Below are 18,520 nucleotides of genomic sequence, written 5' to 3'. Positions count from 1 at the left end.
TTAGAGCCATCGGCTCAAACGCAAAGAAGCACGCACGGAAGTAAATACATGATGAGTGCAAATTAACCGTCGAAATCGTTACTAGTGTACGAGCAGCTCTCTCTTTTGGAAGCGTAGCCGCTGTAGCAAGCAAGTCTCTGTAATTTCAACGCACACTTGCAGTGAAAGCCCGAGACGTACAAACTATCCTGATCCCGAGATAAGCCCGCGCACACGAGCAACCACGCCCTGTTGGGTGCGCGCGCGCATCGCTACGCGCGGAGTAAGGACTTTTAAGGCATTTCCTACGGATGGCGCCACTTCGTAAGTTATCACAATAGCATGCTGAAGTCACCAATCTCTCAATACCGCCACCGGTAAATGTATATATGAATAGTTCACCGTTAGCAGGCTGAACATCGCTTCGTGCCAAACACCGCTTCTTGCCTGAGTCGGTTCGGCCACACGCTGCAGAACCAAGAGTCATAGGTTGGTCGGTAGGTGATGAAACTTTGTATATAGCTATATGAGAAACGAAAAAAATCCCAGCATATCCTATAGAGTGAATGATCATGAGTGGGGTGAAGCGTCCGTACGTCCATACGTGCTTCTGTCCATCTGTCCGTCCATCCGTCGGTCTGCACGTCTGTCTGTGCGCCTGTCCGTTCGTTTGTGCGTACGTTCGTCCGTCCGTCCATCCATATATTTGTCCGCGCATGCGTTCATTAGTCCGATCGCGCTCGAGAATGCAGACGTCGCATGGGCAACACCGAGGAGACGCGAGCCAACGATACCGAGCGCAAGCGTCTTCAATGCGCCCGCCGCTGTGCTTCGTTGATGCCCCACCAACGATTCACTAAGTATGGCGTTTATGCAGGAGACTGAGGGAAGCATGCCTTCCTCGTGCACCCACGTACAACCCGCGCAGCAGCCTAATGAAGAGTAGCAATACAGCGCCAATTAGAATATTCTAACTCAACTGCAGTTTTTCTGTACTTCTATGAGACAGTGCCGTCTATTGTACTCTTCGTGAGATACTGCTTTCCTTTTTTTCTTGTCTCTTCTTTTCTCGGTTACTCCACACGCAGTACAAGGATTATACTAAGAAGAGCTTCGCCCCCTAATCTGTCCTGCAGCGTTGTCATGAGCATTCTTCATTAGCTGTACTATCAGTTACGTCGTTCTCAGTGTCGTACCGAAGTATGCGCGCCATTGGTTCCGTTGTGAATGACGCCATTCATCTCGTCGCAGCCGGGACGCTGAGCACTGTTACGAAGACGAGACGCTGTCACAGAACGAGCGCTAAAAACGGGCGCGCCGCCAAATTCTTGCGATAACGCGCCCAGAGAGACGCGGCGAGGTCAACGAAAAAAAAAAGAAAAGAGAAAACAAGCATCCAAGGCTCCCCGGGCGCGCGACGCCTCTCCTCTCGGAAGCATGGCTTCGCCGATGAACCTCCTCACCCCACAGCGGCGGCCGGGCAAGCGCTAGAAATTTCCAGAAGAAAAGGGGCGTGTATGCCGAGTTGGGTCATCTGTCGAGGACGGCCCCCGTACAGTCTGGCGCCTCTCCCCAGCCTCCGCTGCGCATCGCGCCGACGAAAGGAGGAGAACTTTCTGGAATGTCGCGCGGAAGGTATTTAACCGAGCAGCGGAGACGAGAGATCAGGAGAAGACGGAAGTAGCGCCAGAGTGCGTAGGGATTCAGCCGTGTAGTCGGCGAATGTTTTGTCCGTACGGACGAAGCAGGAGATGAAGAAGATTTCCACCTGAGGGGTGAAGGCTCGAGCTACAGGCAAGAGAGTGTGTTTACCGCTATCGAGCGAAGACGCGTGGCGACAGCTGCGTGTGTGAAGCCGACGTGTTCGGGCGAAGAAGTTTGAAGCTTGGAGAGTGGCCAATTGAAGGCGCGAGGTTTCCTGGAAGAGAAACTTCGAGGGCGCGGAATGAAAACAACGCTGGACTTTGAGTGAGTGATTCTCGGAAGAGTATCATCCAGACTTTTGTTCCAAGGACTTTGGACTGAATAGATTTTCTATCTCTTTAGTCTTTAAGTGTCTTGGTTGTTCAATGCATGCGACTGCATTGTAGTGCGTATCGTTGTCTGTGTCCGTTGTTTTGAGTGTGGCTGATTGCACTGTGTAGTACGTTGTTTGATTGGTGACGTATTGTATGTAACTATTGTGGAGTGTGCATTCTTGTGTGTTGTTTTCGATCTGCCATTTTTGAGAATATAATATTTGTTTTGTTTATCAACTCTCGGCTCTGACTTGTTCTTTGGGCCACAGCCGGCGTCTGCTGGCGCGCCAATAAGGACCACTCCTAAATTGTCCACGCTGTCGTGGAGCGGTTCGGGGAGGCCGATACTTCGGCTCTTAGAATTAGCCCGGCGATCGCCTCCCTATTTAACGGGACTTGTGTGACAGACGCCAACACGGTCCCAAAGGTGCCACTGCTCCGAACTCCGCCGACACGGTCACAAGCCGTTGGTAGCGTGTGTTACTCAGCTCGCGACTGCGTATGCGCAGAGCTAATAGACAAGCGGACGAGACGACAGTGAGTTAAGGCAAGATTTATGTACAGTATCGAAATAGAGGAGCTACGAATTCGGCGCTGGGGCTGACAGCTTAGGGACTTGAAGAGCCGAGATATCTTCTCTGACACATAGGTCTACTGCTGGCGACGCGGCGCAGGGCTTTTTTCTATAGGCACCGGGTAGATCCTTTGAGTAACCAAATGTTCAACCAGAAGCGCCGCTGGCCGTGATGTCAGAATCCTCCACTGAGGCCCGCCACCGCGCGTGGTTGCACCAAGGACGAGGGATGTTGCCACGCAATGCGTAAGACTCGCCAGACTGGAAGGCGCCGATTGCTGCGCGTAGTTGCAGCCAAGGACGAGTGACGTTCCCACGCATTGCGTAAAACTCGCCAGACGGGAAGGCGCCGATTGCTTCAACAAGCTCGCGGGCTGAGGGAGCTCGCGGTGCGTTGCGTGACAGACCGGCGTCGCCACTTGATGACGTCATTGAGTTGATCGCGTCAGGCGGGCTCGATGGCTGGCCTTGACACTGATTGTCTTTTGCAGAGACATTGACGTTCGGTGTGGACCCACAGGCATAACAGCACCCCCGCCGCCAGACAATACGCCGGGAAGACGAGCTGCTTCCACGAGGCTCGGATGTCGGGCGCGCTCATTCGCCAGGTCCCTCCAGGTTCACCTCCAGGGCCATGGGGTGAATGTAGCTCCAGACTACGTCCCGTGAACACATCCCACTCTTCAGGACGGATGCCAACTCTGCTGGCGTGTCGCCACAACTTGTCGGCCAGCTTCGCTCGTCTCTTCTGACGATTTTTGATCTTAGCACTTGTCGATGGTTCTGCAACCTGTCGAGAACGGTTCGATAACATACAACACAGGACACAAGCAAGTGCCCTCGGTAACCCGACAGAACACCAGACAAAGTATAGTACAACATATTCCTAGCTACGTGTCTATCGGAATTTTGTTCTCTCTACACCAAGAGGCACATGTGGGACATAACACTCTTAAAATGAGAACTAAAATTTTTACAGTTACAACAACGTAACGAAATAAAATACAACATAAAGTTGGCCCCTTGAAATCATTCTGGAGGAGAGCGCTCAGCTAAGGCCATGATGAGGACAAAATTTTGCCCCGACTTGCCAGCAAAAGACCGAAAGGAGCTAAACCGCACGGCTCAATGTGTCTGCATTAGCGTTTAGCTTTCGTTTTTTTTGTAACGAACGTCAAAGTTGCGCTGTTGGAGTATCATGCTCCACCTAAGTAACTGGCCAATTTTAGGCGACGACACCTATGTGGTACCAAGAACTGCTCATACTTGCGACGTTGCACATCTGTGTAACTACAATGTGGGAGTCCCGATTCCTCATGAAAAGAAACATCCTTTTTCTTGGTTCCCAACTTTCCGCTTTCCGTTAGCGCTTTAATCGAGAGGTCCTCACGCTGCTCTTGAAGGAGCGTTTTAAGATCAACTTTCGACAGCTCACTCCGACTTCCCGCTGCAGGCGAGAGTGTCAGCTCACTCAAACTTTCCCCTACAGGTGAGAGCGTTGAACCCCTCTCGCTCTGACTAAATGGCGCCATGTCGTCTCCTCCACCGACACAGACCGCGCCAGTCGCTTCGGCGACGGGCTGCTCGAGTGACTGCTCAAATGACTCACACGGAAAATTTCCTGTCTGAGGTTTCGTCGACTCGCCGCCAAGGTCACACAGATCAGCAGTTTTGAACTTGGTGCTTCACCACATTGAACAAGATAATGCTCCTGCGAAAGTTTCCGCGCTTGCGATCACGTGAGGGCCATGTACGCTAAGTGAGAGAAGATCGATTTACCCTGCTCTTTGAGAAGCTGCTCTGAGTTATTAGAAAATAGACAAGGAAAACGATGAGGAATCTTCGGCAGACACAGTCGCTTCGGTGCGAAGCTTACCAAACGGGCCTTCAATGACAACCGTAGCGATTTGTAATCAAGCACTCTGCTCCTCGGCGATTTGTCTGATCCACGCGAATTCTCCTGTAAAGTCATCCGGGGACACCAACGAAGGATGGACAACGTCCATGATTGCCGCTGAGTCTCGAAGTGCTCGACATGTTTTCCCATCCACACTAATTTCTTGGAGATACGGCGCTAACAACCGCATGTTCTTTTCCGATTCTCGGATAGTTACGAAAGCAAACTTTTGCTTACAGTTTATCGCGATGTGCTCTTCCGTTCTGAAGTTGTAGCAGATCAGCGGCTTCCGTGATTTAAACACCCGTGTGGTATCAGTGCGTTGTTTAGGAACCTCACTCAATTGCTGCGCTTCCGTTTGCCCTTCCCCTACAGCGTCCTTCGTAAGAGACGGGTCCTTCCTGAAATTACGCTGTGAAGCGGTTTTCCGTTGATGAGGTTTCTTTGAAAAGCCCTCTTTCCTTTCATCCTTTTTAACGCGCACTGCCCTGCTATGCAACTTTCGGCGAGTATAATACTCCTCAGCTAACTCTGCCGCCATGTTTAGCTGTACTTCACCAAGTTTATCCTGCAGCCAAAGCTTGACATCCTCCACGATGCAGCGGTAGAATTGCTCCAATGCAATACATTTTAACACTTTATCGCGATAGTCATAAACACCTTCGCCCTTGAGTTATTCAATTAAATTGGCTTTAAGACAAAACGCGAAGTCAACGTGTGACTCATTCCCATTTTTAGCATACCGGAACCTTTGCCTGAAAGCCTCGGGTGACAACTTATAGCGTCTCAAGAGCCTTTCCTTAACCTCGTCATAGCTCTCAAACACTTCTCTCGGCAAGCACGTTATCACGTCGGACACTTCGCCGGGAAAAAGAGCTAACAGGTTCTGCGCCCAAAGAGACTGCTCCAAAGCATTTCGCTCACAGACATGTTCAAACTTGACGAGATACATCGCCTACTACGAACGGTGGCAGTTGGTCGCGAATTTTTTGACCGCTGACCAGAAACGTCGCAGAAGCTACGCTAGGCGCCTGCGAATACTCTAGGATTGCCAATTCTATTCGTTTCAACTCAAGGCGCTCCTGTCTCTTGGCCTCCTCACGGCGTTCTCGCCTTTCAGCTTCTTCACATTCGCCAACTTCTCATCTTTCAGCTTCTTCGCGTTCGCGAACTTCTACTTCTCGCCTTTCAGCCTCCTCGCGGCTTGCTTTAATATCCACCCAGGCCTCAACGACTTCCTCAGTCGTCACTCCTGCATCCCTCATGATCTCAAGTATCGCTTGCTTTCGTTTCGCATGGCCCAAAATAAGGTCAAGTTCCTCACAAATTTCGATGAGTTCCTTCACTTTAAGGCTCTCCATTGTTCACACTAGCCGCTTGCTCTTTGCCCTGATTAATAATCGACTTCCCATACCCCCTATAAGTCTACTAGCAAGACGTGCAAGCACTTTTTAACACTGCCGTGTTTACACCCTCCGCATTAACTTTGGTTTCAAAGCACTTCGACTTCGCTTGAAACGATCAAAGCTCACTCTAATGCTTCAAACAGCCCTTCGCTAAACTACTGTAACCTGTGCTAGCGTAGTCTGGTGAACTGAGGGAAAAACATCAGGCACTCACCGCATCGATGTCGCTGACGCTGGCCAATCCCGCAGCTGCCATCCACTGTTAAAAGGGCGAGACGCCAACATGGTCCCGAAGACGCCACTGCTCCGAACTCCGGCGACACGGTCACCAGCCGTTGGTAGCGTATGTTACTCAGCTCGCGACTGCTTCTGCGCAGAGCTGATAGACGAGCGGACGAGACGACGGTGGGTTAAGGCAAGGTTTATGTACAGCATAGAAATAGAGGCGTTACAAATTCGGCGCTGGGGCTGACAGCTTAGGGACTCGAAGAGCCGAGATGTTTTCTCTGACACATATGTCTACTGCTGGCGACGCACCGCAGGGCTTTTTTTATAGGCACCGGGTGGATCTTTTGAGTAACCAAACGTCGAACCAGAAGCGCCGCTGGCCGTGATGTCAGAATCCTCCAATGAGGCCCGCCACCGCGCGTGGTTGCACCAAGGACGAGGGATGTTGCCACGCAATGCGTAAGACTCACCAGACTGGAAGGCGCCGATTGCTGCGCGTAGTTGCAGCCAAGGATCAGTGACGTTCCCACGCATTGCGTAAGACTCGCCAGACTGGAAGGCGCCGATTGCGTCAATGGTCTCGTGGGCCGACCGGCGCCGCCACTTGATGACGTCGTTGAGTTGATCGCGTCAGGCGGGCTCGATTGCTGGCCTTGACACAGATTGCCTTTTGCAGAGGCATTGACGCTCGGTGTGGACTCGCAGGCGTAACAGCAGGCTTGCATCAGTTCCTACTGAAGCCTTCCACTTGAGTAAGCCACGGACAACTCTAGAAAGAGGCGCTGACAGTAGAAACGTCAGAAAGCTCGCACTCACCGGGCCGATGTGGTCCGGGCAAAAAACAGGCCCAAGAGGCCGAGTGCCGGCAGCAACTGCGAACTGATGATCTGGCGTCATTCCCAGCCGCGCTAAATCGCGAACGCGAATGCAAGCGCCGGTGGCAGGCAGAACGACGCCGCCGAGCGGAACCACGCCACCGAAACCACGCCACCGAGTCTAAAAACGCCGTTGCGTTGCGTGCACAACAGCGTCAACGTGACGATTGTGCGTACACGTTCCCTGGAGCGCCGCTTTCGGTGGGAGTAGTGGCTCGTTGGCTTCGGTTGTGATGCCTATGACCACCTGTGGTTCCAGAACAATCTGGGTTGCCACTGACTTCTAAGTGACATTAGCCAATCGACGAGTGAGAACACGCGAAAAGTCGCCATTTTTCTTCACATTTCACCAAAAAAGTCGACACTCTGCACTTGCGCGCTGTACGTAGTAACAAAATTGTTAATTATGTATTGTCGCGTTAAGTACAGTACCATACATAACCATAAATTACACTGACGTTTTTTTTCCCGCCAGTCGCATCGCCCGCTTCACCATGGGAAGGCTCAATAGGTTTGTAGTGGCATCCCCCGCATCATAGTGAGGGCACTGATAAAGGGCATGCATGCACCAGCAGCGTCCCTGAATGCTAGCGCCTCATAAGAAAAGTTTGTGATAGTTTCAGTTGTAGCGAATACAGGGCAAACCGTCGCTATAACAAGAGAGGGACCGCTAGCGTGGCCTTCGTGCAATTTCGGTGAACATTATTGCAGTGGAATTATGCGTTTAATAATCGAACAACTTAATCACAGAACACTGGTTATAAATTTTCAAGTACTGCATAACCATCGCAATACCCGCAACACGTTTTTTTCTTTTTTTAGTGCGGTCAAGCATACTCTACACAATCGGCTCAGTGCAGTTTCTTGAAACTGTGAAATGAAGTCGACTTCTTGAGAAGCCCAAAAAGAATGGTAATAACGAATCCAAACCAAGTTAGGGAGTACTACTACTGTGAAGAAGTCTGCAAGCTATTCAGGACAGTTGGAGATGTGGTTGAAACATGCCGTTAACCGTCACCTATACACTACAGAAGCCACACTCTAAAGAAGCCTAAAGCTCTTGAAGCACCTGAAGAACTTAGTACACACCAACATGTCGCGGCACGCGATAAAGTCCGCTTACCTATAAAGTGCTAGGAGGTCGCTGGAGGATGCACCAGTGTGCCAGTGCCTCCAGAATTTTGATAAATTGAGAAGATACACATATGAAACGGGACAGGCGCAATAAATTACGCTTAAAGTGTGCCTTCTACGGATGAGTTTCAAACTATAAAAATTAAAAAAAAACACTATTTTACCCATTTGTTTTGAAGACAATGTGTGTAAAATGCATTACTCCGTCGAGAAGTAAGCCGCACATCACCGAAAATTCGCCATGTCGTCACTTATAACTTTAGGTCGCCACGGGCCTCTCAAATTTGCCAATTTGGCGCGAGGTAGCCACCAGTGGCAACCTTGACAACAACCACTGTAAACACTGTAATTAACGCATTGCGAAATGCATTTTATCAATCCCCACACTCCTCCATTACCGAGATCATGCGAAGCACAATGTGCGGCATGTGAAATGAACACTGTGGTAAACCCAAGCCAAACGTGTACCTAACTTCATTAAGAAGCACGAACATGTAATGAAAAGTTGTGAAAGGCTTCAGTGCAGCGTTGGGTTGAATACACTGCTATAGACGCCGGGGCCACTCGTTTCAGCTTCGCTGTATAGCCATTTGTACGGAGTGCCTGTGCGGTGATTTTTTTCTACGATTTTTCTTTGCCGTTTCTTAGTAGATAATATAATTTCTGTTTATTTCTGCCGATACATTTACATTCAAATCTCATTTACGGGATGAAAATACGTCAGCGGAACCGTGGTATACCTGGCATGAACACTTTCGTATTAAAAAAATTATTGCCCCTACACTGCGTGAGAGCTTTGTGGATTAAGCATATGTTTCATTAGTGTGTGATAACTGATAACTCTCAATTCTTCTCTTATCAGCAAAGTCTGCACTGACGGCTAATCCTTCAACGTAATTCTTTTCATGGCAATGCTTTAGAAAGTGCATGATGGGCAATTTAGTATGCCGTGCTAATTTATAAACCTCAAAGGGCCCCCAAGCCGCATCTGTCAGCTCAAAGAAAGCTGATGAGTTTCAAGTAGTTAAAGGTACCTTAAACCAACTGCAGGTAGTTTAGTTGTGGTGCTCTCGTTACGCACGGGTCTACAACGAGCACGCAACCATGAAAATGTTTTTAAAACTATGCCATAATAGCAAAGTGGCACGCGTTTGATGAAGCCCTCGCTCGTTTCGCTGTTTCCTTCGTTCGTCAGCACGTCTCTGCTCCTGCAGCCGAGCGCTTTTTCTCGCAAGGCGGTGAGAGCATGCAGCTGCGGGCAGACAACCTGGTACTGTGGATGACGAGCAGACAACACGCTGACGTCACGGCGAACACTAAGGGAATAACGAGTGCCGAGAAGTGCGGAGAGGAGACAGGACTGCTTCTAGAAAAATTTGGAGCGCCCGCGAGCCGTAGCGTTTGGCATTGCTGACCATCACGGCGATCCGAACTCGGCCTGCGTGCTTAACTGGAAAGTTAAAAAAATGGTGGGATGTAGTTTTGTGGTCCTTTAATACGAATTTCAATGCCATATAATTGCAAAAGCTTGTGTGACTGTTTTCGATTGCCAACAAAATACAGAGGCTGCCGATTGTGACGTTTTATGCATTGTTTCTCATTTCAAAGAGCACTGGCATTTCTTCATGTGCTTTCGCGAGCAGCATTGCATTCGCTGTAAGCTCACGGGAGGATCCTGATGACAGTATTCTAACTGCCATTCAGAATACAGTGCAACAGAAAACATATCTCACTCGTACAAGCACTCGTACAACTACTGGCTTTTACCATGTGCCAACTCATATAAAAAACGCTTTTTATTTCAAAGCGTAACGTACCATTCATTTGTATATTATAAAAATTGCATTGTGCGAGGCTGTCTGGCAACAACTATCGTCACATTCTCTGCGTGCCTTCTTTTGCCACTACGCATCCGATGCTTCTTCCGACCGTTCCGCGCATGCACTTTACGACTAAAATCTGCATATCTTAAGCGCAAACATAATGAATAATTATGTTTCACGCCGTGTACAGGATACTACATGAATTAAGCACCTGTAAAATTTCACTAAGCGTTTATCTATTGTACTGTACGTAATAACGTATGGCTGCCGCAATCAGGATCAAACAAAATACCTCAAAATTGTAATCTGGTCGTAACTACAATACGATAGCATACATTAAAGGCAAACAAGTGAATAAAGAGTGAATCGAAAATGAATCAATTGACTGAAGTGCAAATAAGGACTTTATTATTGCTTATAGGTATGAAGAAATAGTGCTTTACGTTCAAGGAAAGAATAAAGTTAATTAAATTTTAGATAGATAGATAGATATGTGGGATTTAACGTTCCTAAACAATTATATGCTTATGAGAACCATATGCTTATGAGTAATGGAAGGCTCCGGAAATTTTGACCCCCAGGGGTTCTTTAACGTGCACCCAAATCTGAGCACACGGGCCTACAGCATTTTCGCCTCCATCGAAAATGCAGCCGCCACAGCCGGGATTTGATCCCACGTCATGCCGGTCAGCAACCGAGTACCCTAGCCACTAGACCACTGCGGCGGGGCTTGCTTAAATTTTATTTATTTATTTATTTATTTATTTACAACACTGTTAGCCCCAAGTAGGGGCCGTAGCAGGGTGGATTAACACAAGTACATATCAAAATACCTATGAGAAAACAATAAAACTTTGAAAAAGACTTGACTCGTAAAACAATGATATACAAATAACGATAAAGTAGAAAGTAAAATGTACCCGGCGAAAAACTATATTTCAGACACTATTTTCGATGAGCATCTCAATCTTATACACGTCGTCCTTGCCAACCCATCAACCATCAAGCTCGTTCCACTCAAAAACCATGCGAAAGTAAAATTTAATACTTGAAAATATTGTTTTTGTTTGAAAAGGAAGTAACGTAAACGGATTTCTGTGTCTTGTGGCGTAGCCTTAAGAAAGAGGGGCGTATTCATGAGTGTTGCTTTTTAGTTTGCCTTTCACAACTCTAAACATAAAACGAAGGCATGCAGTTCTATTTCGGTCCGACAGTGTCCATAAACCTGCTCAACCCTTCAGTTCAGTAACAGATGTTTTACCATACTGGTTGAAGATACACCTGACTGCTTTATTTTGCACCCTTTCCCGTTTATTTATAACAGCGGTAAATTGGTTCCATACCATGGTTTCAATTCAAGCAGATGTAAAACAAGAGACCTGTATGCTCAAAGTTTAATGTCCGTAGAAGAATTACTTCAAATAATGTAATTTAGCCTTGGCGATATTATCAATATGGTTTGTGTGGTAACTTCAACGTAAATCTTGACTGATTTGAACACCTAAGTACTTGAATTCGGAAGCACGTAAAAGCTAGTTACCGTCTGCTGTGTAGTGAAATATCATTGGAGACTCTGTATTTGTAATGGTCAATAGAAGACTTTCAGCATAATTAACACACATCTGCCACGCATCGCATTACTTCAGTATATGCTATTTTCGCTATTGCTATTGCTATTTTTTGCTATTTTTAATTTATATTAATGACTTACCTACTGTTATTATTAGCTCTATAAAACTTTTTGCCAACGATTGTGTTCTATATCGTAAAATAACTAATCAGCATGATAACGTTATTCTTCAGTCAGACCTAGATAACATATCTAAGTGGTGCTCACAATGGCTAATGTTCCTAAATCCCATTAACTGCAAAATCATGTCTTTTTCACGTCGCTCTGGCTCATCCGCTTCTTTCGGCTATACTGTCAATAACATCAATCTTGATTACGTAACCTCATATAAATATCTCGGAATTCAGCTAACCAATAATCTTTCTTGGCATGCGCACATCGAATACATCACTAACAATTCCAACAGATCTCTCGGCTACCTATGCAGAAATTTTTGTAAAGCCCCCTACCATTTAAAATTAATGCTGTACAAAACGCTCATTAGACCTAAGCTTGAGTATGCGTCACCTGTGTGGGACCCCGGTCAAAAAACATTATCAGGAATTGTTGAGTCGGTTCAAAATCGGTCAGCACGTTTTATTAATTCAAACTATACCCGCACATCTAGCGTTTCACTAATGAAATCAAACCTTGGACTGATTGATTTGCAAATTCGAAGAAAAATTTCTCGTCTATGCCTTTTTCACAAAATCCTTTACCAAAATAATTCACTTAAACAGGAACTCATCTCGCAACCTTCATACATATCGCCACGTCTTGATCATCAGTATCAAGTTTTTATTCCTTTCTGCTGTACTAACGTTTTTTCAGACTCCTTTCTGCCAAAGACCAGTGCCGAGTGGAACCACCTTCCCCCCTCCATCGCCTCCATTGAGGACGTGTCATCCTTCAAGACTGCACTAACCGATCATATCTTAAGCCTCTAATAACTGAATATTGTTTGAACATGTATTCTAATTATTTGGTTGTATTATTGTGTTGTTATTTCTGCATTTTCGTTATATTACCCACCCCCTCTGTAATGCCTTTATGGGCCCTGAGGGTAATGTAAATAAATAAATAAATAAATAAATATGATTCAGGTAAGCATTCAGATTTACTTGGTCATCATGGGAGTTATTTATTTATTTATTATTTATTTATTTATTTATTACATGCTGCTAACCTATTTACCAAATCTTAGTTACGAATGAGCATACAGAACTATTTACTGCAAAAACATTATCAACATCACACAACATCATGTACAATGCAAAAAAAAAACATACAGTTCAACACTTTTGCAGCGATTTGTGAAAAACAAATGAAAACATTCCAGCTATGTTAACTATAGGCTGCAATGACTATACAAAAAAAACAATTTGTTAGTGATTGTTGAGAACATGTAGAAATAAATCAACTGTTGGACACTCTACAGTACCGGGCGATAGGCAATTCCCCTCACGGGTAGTTCTTTGAAAGAAGGAATACTTGAATGTGTCTGTGTGGTTTACGTAATATAAAACTTTCTTTCAATGATATAAGTGCACAGCACCTTCACTTGTTTGTGTAATGTGCACTGTTTTATTGATTCCAATTTTGTTGTTAAACATGAAGTAAAACAGCTTCAGCCTCTCCATTCTTCGCTTCTGTAGTTTTTTCAGCTCTGCTTTTAGAAAAAGTGAAGGTGATGTGCGCCTACTATAACAATCAAACACAAATCAGACAAACTTCGTTTGAACCATTTCTAGCTTTCTTTTAATATTGGACTGAGTAAAGGGATCCCACACAGCAGCTCCACATTCTAATACTGGTCTAATCAAGGTATTGTATGCGAGAAGTTTGATGTGTGGTGTGGCGTTCACAAGCCTTCTTCGCAAGTAGCCAAGCGTTTTCATTGCTTTCCTTTCAACATATTCTATGTGTTCATTCCATACGAAGTCTGATGTGAGTAATAATCCTAAATATTTGTGTTTAGTGACTTTGGATAACGCATGACCATTGATGTTATAGGTAAACAAAAGTGGTTGTTTCTTACGCATATCTCGCATTGCTACTGCTTTTTTATAACTGATTATCATTTGCCATTTTTTTTCACACCAAGTTTGTAGCATTGCCAATGCAGCATTCAAAGATTCTTGGTCACTAGTTGTAACTATGAATTTCCTAATATAGTTCAGAATCATCCGCGAAAAGCTTTATTTTTACGGGTAAATTTAGCACAATATCATTAATCAACAATATAATATAAAACGCAGTCATCAGCATACAATCGATCTCTTGAAATAAAACTGTAATAAATGTCATTTATAAAACGCAAGAAAAGCAAGGGTTTCAGTACAGAACCGTAAGAAACCCCTAATACAACTGGTACAAATTTGGAAAAAATTTCATTGTACACAACACACTGCTACCGAGATGTCAGGTGTGCTTGCAGCCAATTACAAAGTTAATTATTTTTTTAGTATTCCGCGAACATTATTTTATAGTTTTGTTTGAAGATTTTATTGAACGCCTTGGTGAAGTCCAAAAACAATGTATCAATTCGACTTCAGTCATTTATAGCGGAGGCGAAGACATGAACTGCTTCGACAAGGTGAGTTATAGTCGAAAAACCTCACCTTACACCATGATGAGCGAGTCACAGAATAGAATGTTCATGAAGAAAAGAAGTGATATGTCTCCCGGTTATTTTTCGACGCACATCATCGCCACCATCAGGCTGACTACGCACACTGCAGCACATTGCCTCTCACATATGTCTCGCCAATCAATGCGCTCCTGTGCTTGCTGCGGCGTCATGTTATTCATACAAGCTTCACAATTTAATCGGCACCCCACGCACCTGCATTCTCCTGGAATCAAGTGGTCACCTTGCCTATACGATCTACATACAATGCCCTTTCGCATTTGTTTTTGATTTCGACTAAGATGTCTTTAACATAATGAAAATATCTTGTTTTTGACAAAATCTTTATTTCAAAACAACGTACGATATGATTACGAGGAGCGCTGCGGTGGAGGACTCCAGAATTTTTTACCTTCATGGTTTTTTAAACATGTACCTTCAGCTATGAGTACACGAGCCTCAAGCATTTTTGTTTACATCGACAATGCGGCTGCCGTGACCGGTATTCGGTCTCGCGACCTTCGAGTCGGCAGTAAAGAACGGTAGCTGTTGATGATAGCAGCCGTTACTCACCGCTCGACGTCCACGTGGCGGTTCTTGGCGTGCTCCTTGGAAGCCATTCTGCCATCCCGCGCCGGTCCCTCGTGAGCCACCCATGCGAGTCCGTCCGCGAACGCCAGTCGCAGAGCCTCGACAAAAAGGTGCGCGTACGTGCCCTGCTCCATACCGCACAGCTCGAACGGCTCGAGTATGTTGAGTGCTTCGAGGAGCACGCTGCCATGGCTGGGAAACGGCACCGTGTGCACCCGGGTACCGCGATACGTCGTGCTCACAGGAAGGACCAGGCCATCGCCACCCTCGGCGAAGTGTCGGAGGAGATCAGCTGCTTCCAGGACGCCTCCCGCACTTTTAACGGCCGCAGCTACTGCTTCGGCCACGGGACCCTTGTAGAAGGCATCCGGGCCTTCTTGGCCCAGTCGCTGCGTTAGGTGCGAATATATTCAGGAGTGCTTCCAATGCCTACTGAACCGTAGAAGTTTTGCACTTCGAAATGAAAAAAAAAAGGAGTTCACGATTGCTGATACACATCGTGCTCTGTCTCTAGTTTAACTGTGCAGGTTATGCTTCCTTACAAGGTCGGCTGCTTTTCACCCTTACAGTAGCCGGGATAAAATTATTTGACTCACTAATAAACTGCGAAATAAAAACCAGTGACATTTATTGTTCAAAAAGTAGAATGTATCAATATTATAATAGTGGCGGCTTCATTCACAACAGTCATTCGTAACGACGAGAGATCATGACGACAACCATTGCCACGTTGGCGTTAGTTGGCACAAGCGCACATCGCACTATATATAGTGCGAGTATCCGCTGTTACAAATTTAAAGTAAAATTGTTAGTTTGTATGCGCCCAAACAGCGATATAGTAATGAGGTCTGCCATACAGGAAAATTCTGGGATAGCTATGGCCCCCTGCGTCACCTACGCCAAAAACTGAGTAAACGGTTGGTATGGCATTTCGCCAGCATTTAAATGTGACCGCCGTGGCCAGAAGTATATGCCGCACCCTTTTGCTAGCAGTGCAATGTCACAGCCTCGGAGCTATCACGGCTAGCTTACGTCAGCTACGCTTTTGATTCCAGGTATAGAGACACGCTCTGCCAGAGCGTGAGAATTGTCGTATTTCCGACAGACCGAGATTTTTGAGAGACTGGCGCCACTGTGTAGTGCCTCTTTTTCGTAGTAAACGTCCATGGTTAGTGGCGCACAAGTCCCCGCCAAGTAAACTACTTCACTCGAAATATTCATCAGCATTTATCATTGGTCTGCAGACGCAAGACAGTGAGCGGGGCTCATTTCGCATTCCCATTTTCTCGCAAAAGCGCTCACCACGCACAACTTGGTGCTGCGCGCCGTGGAGGGAACGGGCGCGAAACGCGCAAAAACATATCCCACGAGGCCCATTAACTTTTTAACGGGAGAACAAAAACGCTGTCATGATAGGCTGCACGCGGGAATACAGAGGATGGCGTCACAGCCTGGGCACCACATTTCTAGCAAAGCCACGCCTATTTAGCGACGCCCTGTATAAGTTCATGGCGGTGCCAAGGAGACGTTTGCGAAGAGCCCCATGCTAGTTACAAAAAATGGTTCGAACCCAAACACACGTCTCATTAATTTGTGACATCAGTGGTGCTTTCATCCTTATTGTTACTAGGACAGCACGTGGCACTTGAAGGCCACAGGGGAAAAAAACGAGGGAACTTATCAACACAAACTATTTACTATCGGCTTTACATATAACGATAGAACCTCAATAATATCTACAATATCGCAAACAGCAAGAACCCCTTATACGATGCTTTGAGCGCGTAAAACCCCTTGCTGTTATGTTAAAACGGTACTTACACTGATGATAGCAGTTTACCCGCTTATCTATCACTTTGCCGGGCCTGGAAAAGTGTGCGGTTGACGCTCCAGCAATAATAAACAAATAGCTTATTACGCGGCTGCATATATATTTCGGTACAATTTAGGCACCAACCTTGTATTTTAGCGGGTTAAGATGTCGCAGGCTGCTATGCTCGAGGGTGCGGTTTTGGTTCACGGTCACAGTGGCCGCATTTAAATGAAGGCAGCCAAGCTCAGCCGACCTGACAGTCACCCTCGGAACAAGAGACTTAATGGGTCTCAAAACGTAGAGCCAGCTAAAACTAAAGACTAAACGCAGATGGAGAGTAGATACATTGTTATATTTAGTTGCGCGTTCAAGAACCCCAGGTGATCAAAATTAATCTACAGTCTACAACTACGGTGTGACTCTTATTTACACCGTAACTCTTAAAAGTATTTGTTAACGTCGGGTACAGTTAACGTCTGTCTCATATGTTATTATTGCGTTAGTGAGGGCAGTTACTTACTGCAAGAACTTCTAACTATTACTACGCTTACCCTTACTAACAGTAGTTGGTAACTGCTACCGTCTATCTTAGCCAGTACTAACCACAAGTAGGTAAATGATGTTTGTTAGAAAAGACGTACTAACCATTATTATTGTCTTTGTTTTATTCCATTCTTTTATCTCATTGTAAATACTGGTCAGATTGTGACCCTATTTCGGGTAATCTTGTGCACAGTGTCAGCTATGAGAGGAGAACACAGACGTAACAAGTTTAAACTGCGCGACGTTTCTTGCTAAGGGACGCCAGAAGTACTTATAGCCCATATATCTTGGAGATCGATGCATATATAGTACTAGTCGGCACATGTATTTCAAGATGAATTACCAACATTGTGCCCATATAGTCATATTCCCTACTAACTACCTGATTAGTAACGTAGCACATGACTTTTGGTAAACTCTGATAAAAAAGGGCACACTTATTTGTTACAAAACCGATCCAACATCGCAACAGATACGGAGGTGAAAATAAGGTACTAAACTTACTAGCATAGAATCAGTGCACTTGCATTGATCCCTGTGCTAGTGCATGAGAAATAAAAAGCTAAGAATAAAGTTATGAGACATGCCGCAGTGAAGAACTCCAGACTAATTTGAATCCCCTGGGCTTCATTTACAATCGCCTGTCATGTTAGTTTCCCAGAATCCATATTGTTTACTAAACCGTGCATAGCATTTGTTGTTAGTTTATCACTTTTTACTCCGTCTTCACAACAGCAGAATTATGCGCACAAATTGTGGTTGCGTAGATTTAAAAACACAAATTATTATAACTTGGCTTATTACATTTTTCCCGCCAGTTGCCCGCTTCGTGCGGGTAGACCTAAACTCGAATATTATAGCTATAGGCATCTTTCGTTTTCTTTCAATTGATAGTTGGGGTTTAACATCTCAAACCACCCTATGAGTATGAGAGACGCTGTAGTGAAGGGCTCCGGAAAGATCGACTACCGGGGGGGGGGGGGGTTAACGTGCACATAAGTCTAAGCACAAGGGCCTCAAGCATACACCTCCATCAAAAATGTGGCCGCCACGCCTGAGATTAGATTTCGCGACTTGCGGGTCAGCAGCCCAGCGCCTTAGCCAGACCACCATGGCGGTTTTTTTTTTTTTCAAGCTTCACGTTCATTTGATTGTGAAGTCTGCCCAAATCAGATAAAGTTGGCTGGCCTGACGCTCAGAGCTTTGCCTGCATCGCTTCGCGTTTCTACGCCTGCTTAACCGTTGGTAACTGCACGATTTTATTTGTCCATGCCACAATCGCAGCATATCATGACGTGCACTAAAGAGAAAAAAGCGCGACGTGAAGCTCACGCCACAGTGCATAATTCCAACCGAGCTTATGCTATATATTTGGTGGTTGCTATACTGTCACGATGCCTT

At 45.8% G+C, this 18,520-nt stretch overlaps 1 protein-coding gene across 2 annotated transcripts in view; it reads right to left on the bottom strand.

Annotated features, from left to right (window-relative positions):
• Positions 1–18,520, bottom strand: part of LOC119160913 (glutathione hydrolase-like YwrD proenzyme) — a 39,948-nt gene that overhangs the window by 10,870 nt on the left and 10,558 nt on the right. For both annotated transcript variants that reach the window (XM_075880452.1, XM_037413186.2), the window contains one exon: positions 14,746–15,152. In XM_075880452.1, the coding sequence (XP_075736567.1) occupies positions 14,746–15,152 (407 nt within the window). The remainder of the gene's footprint in view (positions 1–14,745; positions 15,153–18,520) is intronic.

The sequence above is a fragment of the Rhipicephalus microplus genome, chromosome X (assembly GCF_043290135.1).
Source record: "Rhipicephalus microplus isolate Deutch F79 chromosome X, USDA_Rmic, whole genome shotgun sequence".
NCBI lineage: Eukaryota > Metazoa > Arthropoda > Arachnida > Ixodida > Ixodidae > Rhipicephalus > Rhipicephalus microplus.
The sequence above is the reverse complement of the archived record's forward strand: the minus strand, read 5'-3'. Positions and strand labels throughout refer to the sequence as shown.